Source organism: Phoca vitulina, unplaced genomic scaffold (genome assembly GCF_004348235.1).
Source record: "Phoca vitulina isolate PV1807 unplaced genomic scaffold, GSC_HSeal_1.0 scaffold8, whole genome shotgun sequence".
Lineage (NCBI taxonomy): Eukaryota > Metazoa > Chordata > Mammalia > Carnivora > Phocidae > Phoca > Phoca vitulina.
This window is the reverse complement of record NW_022589711.1, coordinates 73519448-73531661: the sequence shown is the minus strand read 5'-3', so window position 1 is coordinate 73531661 and position 12214 is coordinate 73519448. Positions and strand designations below refer to the sequence as shown.

General features: G+C 36.7%; 1 protein-coding gene across 1 annotated transcript in view; it reads right to left on the bottom strand.

Annotated features, from left to right (window-relative positions):
- The window catches only part of WDR49 (WD repeat domain 49), a 135517-nt gene that overhangs the window by 47396 nt on the left and 75907 nt on the right, over nt 1-12214 (bottom strand). Inside the window, exons 10-11 of the mRNA XM_032407275.1 lie at nt 11170-11292; nt 8115-8140 (exon numbers count right to left, since the gene is read on the bottom strand). Coding sequence (XP_032263166.1) covers nt 8115-8140; nt 11170-11292 — 149 coding nt within the window. The remainder of the gene's footprint in view (nt 1-8114; nt 8141-11169; nt 11293-12214) is intronic.

The following is a 12214-nucleotide window of genomic DNA, read 5'->3' as shown; positions in this document are numbered from 1 at the left end:
ATTATCCTTTCACAGCCATCAACACCAAACCTGTATGCACTTATCAGTTAATTATCCATCACCAAGACTCCAAAGCAAAGTTTCCCCGTACAGATACCATAGAACCACTAAGAGTTTTTGACAGTAAAAGTAAAAAAGGAGATGAGTCTGTGAAGAAATAATACTTGGTAGTTTAAACAAAATTAGTAAAGTTTCTTTTCATGAGAGATTCCAGAACAGTTCCCATGTTAACATTCCCTGTGGCATTTTCCAGACTTACCTGACCACAGAGTCCCAGGTCAGATAGCATCTCGAAGAGCTATCATTTGTGAAACACTTGGAAAACGCCACTCCAAAAGAACAGGACTCTGGACAGACACATTTTGAGCAGAAATAATAGTTTTAAAAAGACCAATATCTTGGGGCACTGCTGTGAATTTGATAGGGCCAGGATGGGCAGGAAATGAAATGCCTGGGGCCTGGTAAGGAAGGGAGGAGCATGATTGTGGGGCAGCAAGAATACCACCTTGTTTCTACTTGATGATTTAAGTTCTGGCCACCAGACTATACTAAGCCTCTCTCTCCTGCTAGAAGCATACACATCTCAAATGAGCATCAGTAACCACAGGCTTGGTGTCTTCACCCTCACCCTCACTTCACCGACCCGAAATCTTGCTTCTATTCCCACCACCCCAAGGGTCTCCAAATTGCTCCATCACTGTAACTCCTCACTCTCTGAAGGATGTGGCTTTTTGCTCCTGAAAATTCTTTTCTTTCTAGTACATACTGCTTCTTTTCCTGCCTCCCTGATCTTTCATTCCCTATTCTCTATTTTCTCTTCCCTTTTTTCTTCCCTTCTTTCAATATAGACATTCCTTACTGTCATTCCTCTATTCCTTTCTCTCTACTCAAGTGGGCTCATTCAGGGATTCTATCTACCACTATAAATTGCAATCTTGCTTGTATGAAAATGGTTCTTAAATTTACCTACATTCATAACTTTCCCCAGTGTTGAGAAGTTCCCACTTGCCAGGTGACAATTCTATATAATGTTCCCATCAGCAACATATCAAAAAATTTGAAGTTTTCATCTTCCGTCCACACCAGGCCTCAGTTCTCAATTCCCTAATTTGGTTACCAGACCAGCAGTCCAGCTTCCTGTGTGTTTCTCTTCCTCAGTCACATGAAATACTCAGATTCCCCCTCTGCTATATGTTGTCATATTCATTCCTTCCTTTATATTTTAAACAGCCAATGACAGCTTCCTACTTCGGTGCTCACTACCTCATCGTTGAACAATTATAACAGCCTCTTAACCAATGCATTGCCTTTAGTCTACCCATCTCTAGTACATTTTTTATGCTGCCACTAGATTAATCATTCCATTTGGGGGTTTTTCATCTATATTCATTTTACAAGCATTTTTTTGTTTCCACATGGAAGTCCATATTCAGGTGCTGCAGGGGATAGAGCCATGAGCATAAAATGACTGAAATAAAAAGTGAAATGTGGTAAAAGTCAAGGAAGTACTGATCAAATGCCAAGGAAGCCCAGCTATAGAAATCACAGAAGGCTGAATGAGCGGTCATATTTGAATGGACCATAGCAGATGAGTAGCATTTGGAAGAAGAAGGCACTCTAGGGAGAGGAAACAGCCTGGTCAAATATAAGGCTAATGCCTCATTAAAAAACATTTATTAGGGGCGCCTGGGTGGCTCAGTCATTAAGCGTCTGCCTTTGGCTCAGGTCATGATCCCAGGGTCCTGGGAATGAGCCCTGCATCAGGCTCCCTGCTCTGCAGGAAGTCTGCTTCTCCCTCTCCCACTCCCCCTGCTTGTGTTCCCTCTCTGGCTGTCTCTCTCTCTCTGTCAAATAAATAAAATCTTAAAAAAATAAAATAAAATAAAAAACATTTGTAGTTTTCCATTCTTTACATGACACATTTTAAATGTGTGGGCCTATTATTCAAGACCCAATACTATTTGGGTCCAATCTACTTTTTTAAAATTAGTTCTCTTTATTGTTCTACCCTTGATATTCAAAGTAAAATATGAATTCCCAGCTAAATATTTGACAGAGCAACTGGAAGCCATAGGGTAAATATGGTTCACTTTCCTAAGTGTTAATTTTATTTAAAGAGTTTGGGGACAGTATTTTTATTTTAAAATAGGATAGATGAATTTATGTAATAGAATGCAAAATTCACCTGGACTTAAAAGGTAGAATCCAAGGCTTCAAATAAGTTTCTTGCTTATAGGAGCTGGTTTTGAACTGCTAGAGGTATTCAGAGGCTAAGTGTCCGAAGTACCCTTTCTTGTTCAACACAATGATACCTTTATTGTTCCCTAAGCACCCTTCACCTTTCTAGCTGCTTTGTTTTCACTCATGATGTGCTCATCCATCCCTCTCTGGATTTCCTTTCACCTACAGTCCCACGTCTATCTATCCATACACCCATTCTCTAAGGTCCATCTTATTCTGGTAGACTTCCCTAATAACTAGAATTGAAAGAAATATTTCCTTCTTCTCATCTATCACACTGTTTTCATTTTATTATAACATTTAATAAATATATATAGCCACACTCCTCTGCTAGATTATAAATTCTTAGAAACCAAGGATCTTGTCTTATTCTGTAATCTCATAATAACAATAACATAATAACAATAACCCACTATAAGCACTGTGATCTGCTTATAGTGGGTATTCAATAAATATTTGTCAAATAAATGAAAAATTCTCTGTCCAAATGTCACCTCCTTAACTGAGCTTCTGTGACTACCCTATATAAAGGCTCTCCCTTGAGGGTTAATATCCAAAATGTATAAAGAATTTATACAACTCAACACCAAAAAAACCCCCAAATAATTCAATTAAAAAATGGACAGAGGATATTAATAGACATTTGTCCAAAGAAGACAACAGGCACCTAGAAAGATGTCTAATATCACTAATCATCAAGGAAATGTAAATCCAAACCACTGGATGGTTCAGCTGGTTGAGCGTCTAACTCTTGATCTCAGCTCAGGTCTTGATCTCAGGGTTGTAAGTTTAAGCCCCGTGTTGGGCTCCACACTGGGTGTGGAGCCTAGTTTAAAAAACAACAACAACAACAACAACCACAGTCATATAACACCTCACACTTGTCAGAATGGCTAAAAACACAAGAAATAACAAGTATTGGAGAGGACGTAAAGAAAAAAGAATACCCATGCACTGTTGGTAAGAATGTAAATTGGTGCAGCCACTGTGGAAACCAGTATGGAGGTTCTTCAAAAAATTAAAAATAGAATTGCCATATGATCTAGTAATTCCACTCCTGGATATTTATCCAAGAAAATGAAAACACTAACTCAAAAAGATATATGCACCCCTATGTTTATTGCAGCATTATTTACAATAGCCAAAATATGGAAGCATCACAAGTGTCCATCCATGAGTGAATGGATAAAGAAGATGTGGATAAAAAAGATACACACACACACACACACACACACGTATAAGATATATAAGATGCATAAGATATGCATATATATGTATATATACACATGAATAAAAAGAGAATGAATAAAGAATGAAAAAAGAATAAAATCTTGTCATTTGCAACAACATGGATGGATCTGGAGGGTATAATGCTAAGTGAAATAAGTCAGTTGGAGAAAAACAAATACCATATGACTTTACTCATATGTGGAAGTTAAGAAACAAAATAAATGAACAAAGAAAAAAAAGACACAAACCCCAAAAAGGCTCTTAAATATAGAAAACAAACTAGTACTGGCTAAAAGGGAAATCGGTGAGGGGATGGTCAAAATAGGTGAAGGGGATTAAGAGAAACAAATAATACATTATATGTTAAAAAAAAAGAAGATAGTAGGAAGGGAAAAATGAAGGGGGGGAAATCGGAGGGCGAAATGAGCCATGAGAGACTATGGACTCTGAGAAACCAACTGAGGGTTCTAGAGGGGAGGAGGGTGGGGGGATGGGTTAGCCTGGTGATGGGTATTAAAGAGGGCACGTACTGAATGGAGCACTGAGTGTTATACGCAAACAATGAATCATGGAACACTACATCAAAAACTAACGTATGGTGATTAACATAACATAATAAAAAAAATGTAAAAAAAAAAAAAAGAGTACATTTATCATGAGGAGCCCTGAGTAATGTTAAATATACTTGAATAAATAAAAGAAAAGAAAATTTGAGGTGGGGAGCACTATTACTTACTTGGACTTTTCAATCAGAATAAAACTTGATTTAAATTAAAAGATAAAATAAAGTAAACACACTCCCCCTTGAGACGCTCATCCCTCACTCTACAACGTTTCTCCTTATTATACTTACCACTAGATGATATTGTGGTCTATATTTACTTGTCTGTTTATATAATGTCTCCCCTACCAAAAATAAGCTCTAGGAGAGCAGGGCCTTTGTTCATTTCCTTTCTGTATCAGCAATGCATAGAGTAGTACCTAGCACATAATAGGCATTTAATAAATATTTGTGGAATATTTTATTTTTTTATTTTTTATTTTTTTAAAGATTTTATTTATTTATTTGACAGAGAGAGACACAGCGAGAGAGGGAACACAAGCAGGGGGAGTGGGAGAGGGAGAAGCAGGCTCCCCGCAGAGCAGGGAGCCCGATGCGGGGCTCGATCCCAGGAACCTGGGATCATGACCTGAGCTGAAGGCAGTCGCTTAACGACTGAGCCACCCAGGCACCCTTGGAATATTTTAATATATTGATGTATGAGGTATTCTTTAAAAAAAAAATCAATAATTTTAATACTAATATTCTTTTAATAATATTAATATGAGGCTTAGCAAGATAAGATACTATAAATAAGGTACTTTGCAGTTCTGAATTTGCCATGAATCTCATAAGAGCTTTACATGTATTTATTTTTAATTTTTTCTTTACTGAATAGTAAGTTTGGTTGAGGAGATTACCCTTTGGGGATGGAGAGAGTGGGGTGGGAGTGAGAGGGAAGAGGTCAATCCTATATCTCTTCTATTATCTCTCAGTCAAAATTCAATGTCAAATGTCTTTTTGCCAAGATACCCATATTAACTAGATATATTTAGGTAATATGAGTCAAAGGCACAAAATGCTTTTCCTAAGATGGTATAAAAACTATCCCTTCTGATACTTGACCTTGTGTGTCAAAATGTTGAGAAACTAATTAGCTGCCACCTTTCCCTTAAAACCTAACCTGAAACTTTCAACTGAAATGACAGTTATCCTTAAAATACCTTAAGAATCCACACTGTATTCCTCACTTTGTCCATTTCAAAGATAAATTTAAGTTTGTACTTTGCCAAGAGTTAAATTGAAGTGCAGATTGAGCATTTTAAGGCATTTTAGGAGTCTGAAAGATTTGTTCTTTTGACATTGAAGGAGTTTACTAGTCCCATTCCACACCTCCCACCAGAGATCCTGAGTCACTGTGTCATCTGTGAAGATGATCAGATCTCTCATTCAGAATGTAGATATAATGACCAATTCTGTGAGAACAAAATTAGTTCACCTGTCAAGTACAAAAAAAGAAAAAAATGTTTAAAAAAACAACCTTTTTTAGGATGAATGAGCAGGGAAAATAAATTTTACCAAAACTTATCAAGTAGTAATTGTCATGGAGAGAACAAAAGAACACAATCAACTATTTGTTCCCTCAGAGGCTAATTGTTCGTGTGTTGTTAGTCCAATTATCATAAGAATCTATCCTTGTTCAGTCCATTGTGCTTTTTAGGCTTAAAAGAGGTATCTCAAAGGCAGAGAATGAGTTCAATATAAATCAGTTCATTTTTATTCTTTTTCCTAAAATTCTTGGGAGTCAAATTTTGGATACCAAAGCCATCACGAAATTAGGTTTGAGGGTTATTTGTGAATTTCCAACATACCTGCCCCCTCCTGACTTCCAACATGGTTATTCAGAGTAAGTTACACTTTGGAAATATTCATTCTGCATCTCATCCTAATAATAGAAACCAATTGAGTCACATAGAATTATAGCACCCTAGTAAAGCAATTATTAAGAATTTAATATCTTGTGAAAGATAAGTTTTATTGTTGAGGAACTTCAAATCCCTAATCTAATTTCACTTAAAAAATACTTTTAGAAATCAAGTTATATCAACACCTATTTATTGAGCACCTACTTTTACAGAGCTTTGTGAAAGATGCAATCAATAATATTTTCAGAATTACTTGAACTTATACAAATGATTCTCTTTTTTATATTTGTATAAGTCTAGCTATTTTACAGAGATAAAATCCTCATAAATAGAGGTTTTTCTTTTAACAGAAAGGAAAGAAATACAGTGGGAGAAACTAAAAGCGTGAGTCTATTTTTATAAAGTATAGAATCATAGAATTTTAGGTCAGGATAAAATCTTAAACTATTATGATTATTTATTTGATTTTACCAGAACTATACATATTACATGCAAATGCAAAGTTAACTGATCATCTATTCATTTAATTTTACTGATGTAAATATGACCAGGCATTTAACCAGGCATTACTTAGTTGGCCCTAAGTTAATGTTAATTCACAATTTTGTCTCTAAATATATTTTGCTTAAAATGGTAAGAAGCATGTATCTAGAAGTTCTGAATTTGGGGCTTCTTTTTAATAGATTTGACATATTCTTTAGATACTAATGAATGCATTTCTAGAAACCAACCTGGGCTTTCCAATTCGGGTTTTGCTTAGCACCATTTCACAGTGGCATTTATCATATCCTGCCTTGTGTAAGTTGACTCCCCAATTAGAATATGATGCCCATGAGAGCAAGAATCATGCTTCTTCACATTCAGTCCAACATAGTTCCTAACTCAGTGCTTTCTACCTAGGTGCAGTTTAAAAATATTGGTGGGAAGGAAAAAGGAAAAATAATAGTAAGCTAAAACTTTGAGGTGTTAGTTTTTTTAAAATTTAATTTTAATTTAAAACATGTTTTTTTTAAATGTATTTAAATTCAATTTAGTTAACATATAGTGTATTATTAGTTTCAGAGGTAGAATTTAGTGTTTCATCAGTTGCATATAACACCCAGTACTCATTGATAAAATGTGTTTTTTATGTGTTTCTTCAAACACACAAAACTGATTTCCTAGCTTTTTTTTTTTTTTTAAAAGATTTTATTTATTTATTTGAGAGAGAGAGAGAGAGAGAGCATGAGAGGGGGGAGGGTCAGAGGGAGAAGCAGTCTCCCTGATGGGCAGGGAGCCTGATGTGGGACTCGATCCCGGGACTCCAGGATCATGACCTGAGCCAAAGGCAGTCGCTTAACCAACTGAGCCACCCAGGTGCCCCGATTTCCTAGCTTTGATTGACATAACCAACCTATTCAATCAGATTACTTGTTTAAGAGAATATAGTTGCTCTCCCATGACTTAATGACTCCATTTGTAACTCAGGAATGGTAGAAAGAGTGTGGACTTTGGCACGGGAATTCTAAATCAGCTGCCTACTAGCTTTGTAATGTTGGCCAGGCTACCCATTTTCTCAAGCCGCATCTTCTCCTTTGTGAAAGAGGACTGGTAATACTTAGATTCCTGGTTTATTGTGAAAAGAGAATAGTTTTGAATAACTATCCTGCTTGCTCCTTATTCAGAGTGGGATCATGAGTAATTAATCTAATTTTCAGATTTCCTGTTATTTAATAAACATTAATTAAATCATTCAACAAATATCATTGAGCATCCACTAAGAAACAGACACTACACACACACACACACACACACACACACACACACACACATTAAATGCTAAAATCTAGTTCTACGTTAAATAAAGTACAGGAAGCTAGACAGCACAAAGACAAATAGGGGGCTTATTTCCACCCTGGGAGTAAAGAGAGATGTCCTGGTGGAGAAGATGAATGAACAAGACCTGAAACAGGAATAAATGTTGCCACATGAACAATGTTTAGAGAGGAATTTCTAGAGAAGGGGAGAAAATAAAAGCAAGGGGGTATGGTTTACATGGGAATGCCCCAACAGCAGGTTCCTATATTTGAGTTTGGAAAGTACCCAAGTGGGCACCAGGCTCAGTCAGAAGAGTGTGCAACTCTGCATCTTGGGATCATGGGTTCGAGCCCCACATTGGGTGTAGAGATTACTAGAACATACCCAAGAACGGGTAAGAATGATACTAAGAATAGGTCCAGGCCAGAGCAAGCTTCAAAGTATTTTATAGACACTCTGAAAGGTGTTAGACAAGGAAGTGACATAGATAGAATGCATTGTAGAAATTATTATAGCTAAAATGTGTAGAATCTATTCAAGAAGTAAAATGGAGGCATTACTAGAGAAAAGGATCGATTAGAAGGCTGTGACATTCATCCAGGTAGAAATGATGCTCTGAATGATATAGTTGTAGTAGTAATAGGAACATGTTTGAGAAATATTTAGGGGCGCCTGGGTGGTTCAGTTGGTTAAGCGACTGCCTTCGGCTCAGGTCATGATCCCGGAGTCCTGGGATTGAGTCCCACATCGGGCTCCCGGCTCAGCAGGGAGCCTGCTTCTCCCTCTGACCCTATCCCCTCTCATGCTGTTTCTCTCTCTGTCAAATAAATAAATAAACAAAATCTTAAAAAAAAAAAAAAAAAAAAGAAAAGAAATATTTAGAACATAAGATAGGTAACACTACTTGGTTGTGACGTTGAGGGAGAAGGAAGAACCAAGGTGGATATTCAGGTCTCTGGCTGTTAACCAAAGCTCTGAAGCTAAGAGGAAAAAAGTGGGTTTTGAGCAGGGAACAAATAATAAATTCAGTTTAAAATATGTTGGATTTGAGATTGCAGGCAGACGTGTCCAGAAAGCAAATGGATAAGTGAGCTTAGAGAGATAAGAACTGATGATAAAGATTGAGATATCTACAAAATATTGCCTACCTTTCAAATGAAGCTAAGGATTAAGTTAGATAATGTATGTAAAGGGCCTAATGTTACAAAGCACTATAAATAAAATAAATCAGATGCATATTTAGGTACCTCACTCAATAAACGTACTACCTCTCTTATCCTGGGCAAAATTATCAAACCAATCTCTTTATTTAGGTAGAGCCTGAAGTTAAAGTGACAGCTTAACTTAAACAACCTCCCTCTAGGTTTTAAAGAAAGCTTAATCTTAAGCTGTCAATCTTCCAGTTATTTCTTCTCTAATCACTAAACTCTTAAGGAATTGGCTTAATGGACCATCCTTCCCCCGCTATAACCAGTCAACCAGTCCTCTTGCTACTTCGTTAAATGCCTCCTGGTATAAAGGACCCGCCAAATTCTGGTAAAATCTGTCCTAACATAAGGGCTTTGACTTAGGAAATATAATTTTTTTAAAGACTTAATTTATTTATTTATTTGAGAGAGAGAGAGAGCACACACATGAGCAGGGGGAGGGTCAGAGGGAGAGGGACAAGCAGACTCCCAGATGCCGGGGCTGGATCCCAGGACCCTGAGATCATGACCCGAGCCAAAGTCGGAGGCTTAACCAACTGAACCACCCAGGCACCCCAAAAATAAACTTTTTAAATCTACCAATATAAAAGTGAAATAATACAATTGAGAATGCATTCCTTCAACGTTCAGTTCCAACTAGGGATCCAAATCCTGACAACCTTGTGGAAGATGGAAAAGATGGGGAAAGATGGAAGGAGTGGTAACTGTTCCTTCTCTCATTTCAGTCTCCACAAAGCTCCCTCTCCAAGATTATAGAAAGTTACCACCCATCCAGAGAGAGCAGAATATCAGGTGTTTCCTTCCTTCCACCCTCCCACCCTCCCTTCCTTCTTTCTACTCTATGCCTAATGTGGGGCTTGAACTCACTACCCAGATATCAAGAGCCACGCACTCTATGGACTGAGCCAGCCAGGTGCCCCAGGTGTCCCTCTAAACCACTTCTAAAGGACTCTACCCATCTAATCTTTTAAAACTGACCTGCGCAATCAAGAAAACCTTACTTTTAATGCTAATTTCTAACTATGGATATCTTAAAAATATAATTAAGAAAACAGTATCTCCAAACTTTTGACTTACACTGATGAATTCTTAAAATTCTTTTTTGTTATGTTCAAAATTTAAGTTGGATCAGCTGTATACTTCACGTCTACCGTGCCATAATATTTGAGAATTAAATGGACTTATTGCCACAACCTGATTATAGAAATACTTAGTCCATAGTCTGTTGAGTCATGATTGTTCCTAGGATGCAAAGAAGCCTTGTCTTCCAAAGGTGAGGCTTATTCAGTTCGTTCTTTATATCAAGTCGAATAATCTGGATTATACTTTCTTTCCTTATAGTCAAACTACCCCTGAAAACTAAGCTGTAAGTAGCACTATGTTTTCTAATCTGCATATGCACATTTGCATTAGAAGAAAAAGCCTTTCATGTGATCGATAAAAGTCCCCAAATATATACCACTAATTTTCTAGGTATAAAATCTGATTTGGATCCTAGCTTCAAATCATTAAGATCAAAATTCCATAGTGAATAATGTTGGGCAAATTACCTATTAGAGCCATATTTTGTGAACTGTGAATTTATGGACAATATATTTTCTGCAAATATCACACTTTAATTTTCCTAGTGCTTATACAATGCCATAGAAAAGGTCCTGTTTATGGTCCCTTGGTTCTCTCAGGAGAAAAAGAAAGAGAACTAATGTTCCTTATGATGAAATGGAAGAATTCCTCCTTGAGAACAGTAAGCAGGCCGTGAAGACCCCTGCCTGCACAGATATGAAGGATGTGCTAATACAGAATTCCATGACCTATTTCCTTCTTTGTTGCAATTTAAAATAAATAACAAGGGAGGAAGAAAGGAGAGTTCCCATTATAGCTGAATGAATATAATTTATACATTAGGAATTTATTGACTATAAAATTTAGGAAACTTTTGGAGTTAATACTCAGGAAGTGGTATTATGACCCTGTCTGGAAAGATTAAGAAAAAGATTCCAAAAGCCAGAAGAAAGCCTTCTAACACCTTTCTCAAAGCTGCTTGAGCTACGTGATCTTATGTTTTAGTCACTAAGCATTCAGTCAATCCAACCAGTTTCACTCACCTAGCTCACCCGCAAGTTAATGACTCAGAATCAGTCAAGATTTCTATGTTCTTTTATCTTTTAGATTCTGATTCAAATACAAACATACTCCTTTTGCCTTCCTACAGTTTTGCATGAAGCACATCATACCTCTCCCAGCCTGTAACCAGTATCGTCTTCTTAAGAACCAGGATCTGTGAAATATCCACAGCTCCTTCTCTCCCAACATTTAGTGTGTGGTGACAGTATCCACTGAAGTCCCATACCTTTAAGAGAAAAACTTAGTCACCTTTGAGACAAGAACAGAAAATGTCTTCTTCACTGAGTAAAATAACACAGTTTAATAGGATTATTTTAAACTTTTGTGTTTATATTCTGGACAAAAGCTGATTCACTTAGCGTATATCATAATTAAGAAAATCCTCTCACCATTTAAATTTACCCATTATTTTTTGTTTGTAATAATCCTATTACACTGTGTTATTTTACTCAATGAAGAAGACATTCATATGACTCAATAGCCTAAATCAGCTATTATTAGAATAGATCAGGTTACAAATAGAATAACAAAAAATAATGGGTAAATTTAAATGGTGAGAGGATTTTCTCAATTATGACATACCCTAATTATATACACTCATATAAAGGCTTTAAATGAGTATGCATTTTTAAGGGGAAGACTATAAAATCATGCAGAGCCACATTTTGGAGTCTGTTGAAACCCCGGTTCTTTCTCTAAGTGTTTGTCTCTAAATTTCAGTTTCCTCATTTATGACATGGGACACTTACTGCTCTGGGACATTTGGAGGATTAAACATCCAATACAGAGCCTGAAACACAGTCCTTATGGATAGGTTTCCCATCTTCTCCCATTAAAATGTCCTGTTGATAGTGGATGCCAGATCCCATCCTACAGAGACACAAGCACTTTGAGTTTACTTCCTCAGGCAGGTGGTGAGGACACAGGCCCAATGGGTGAACTTTACAATAGAACATCATCAGATCACTAAAACTAAGCCCTGCCATGAAACATCGTTGGTGTATCATCCACAAAGAGCAAGTGGGCACTATCAAAATTAAATTGCATATACCCTTTGACTAGACTCCCTTGACTTTCAACTTCTAGAAAAATCATCTCACAGAGGCACTTACATGTGTGAAAAGACATATTTTGAATATTTTTATATT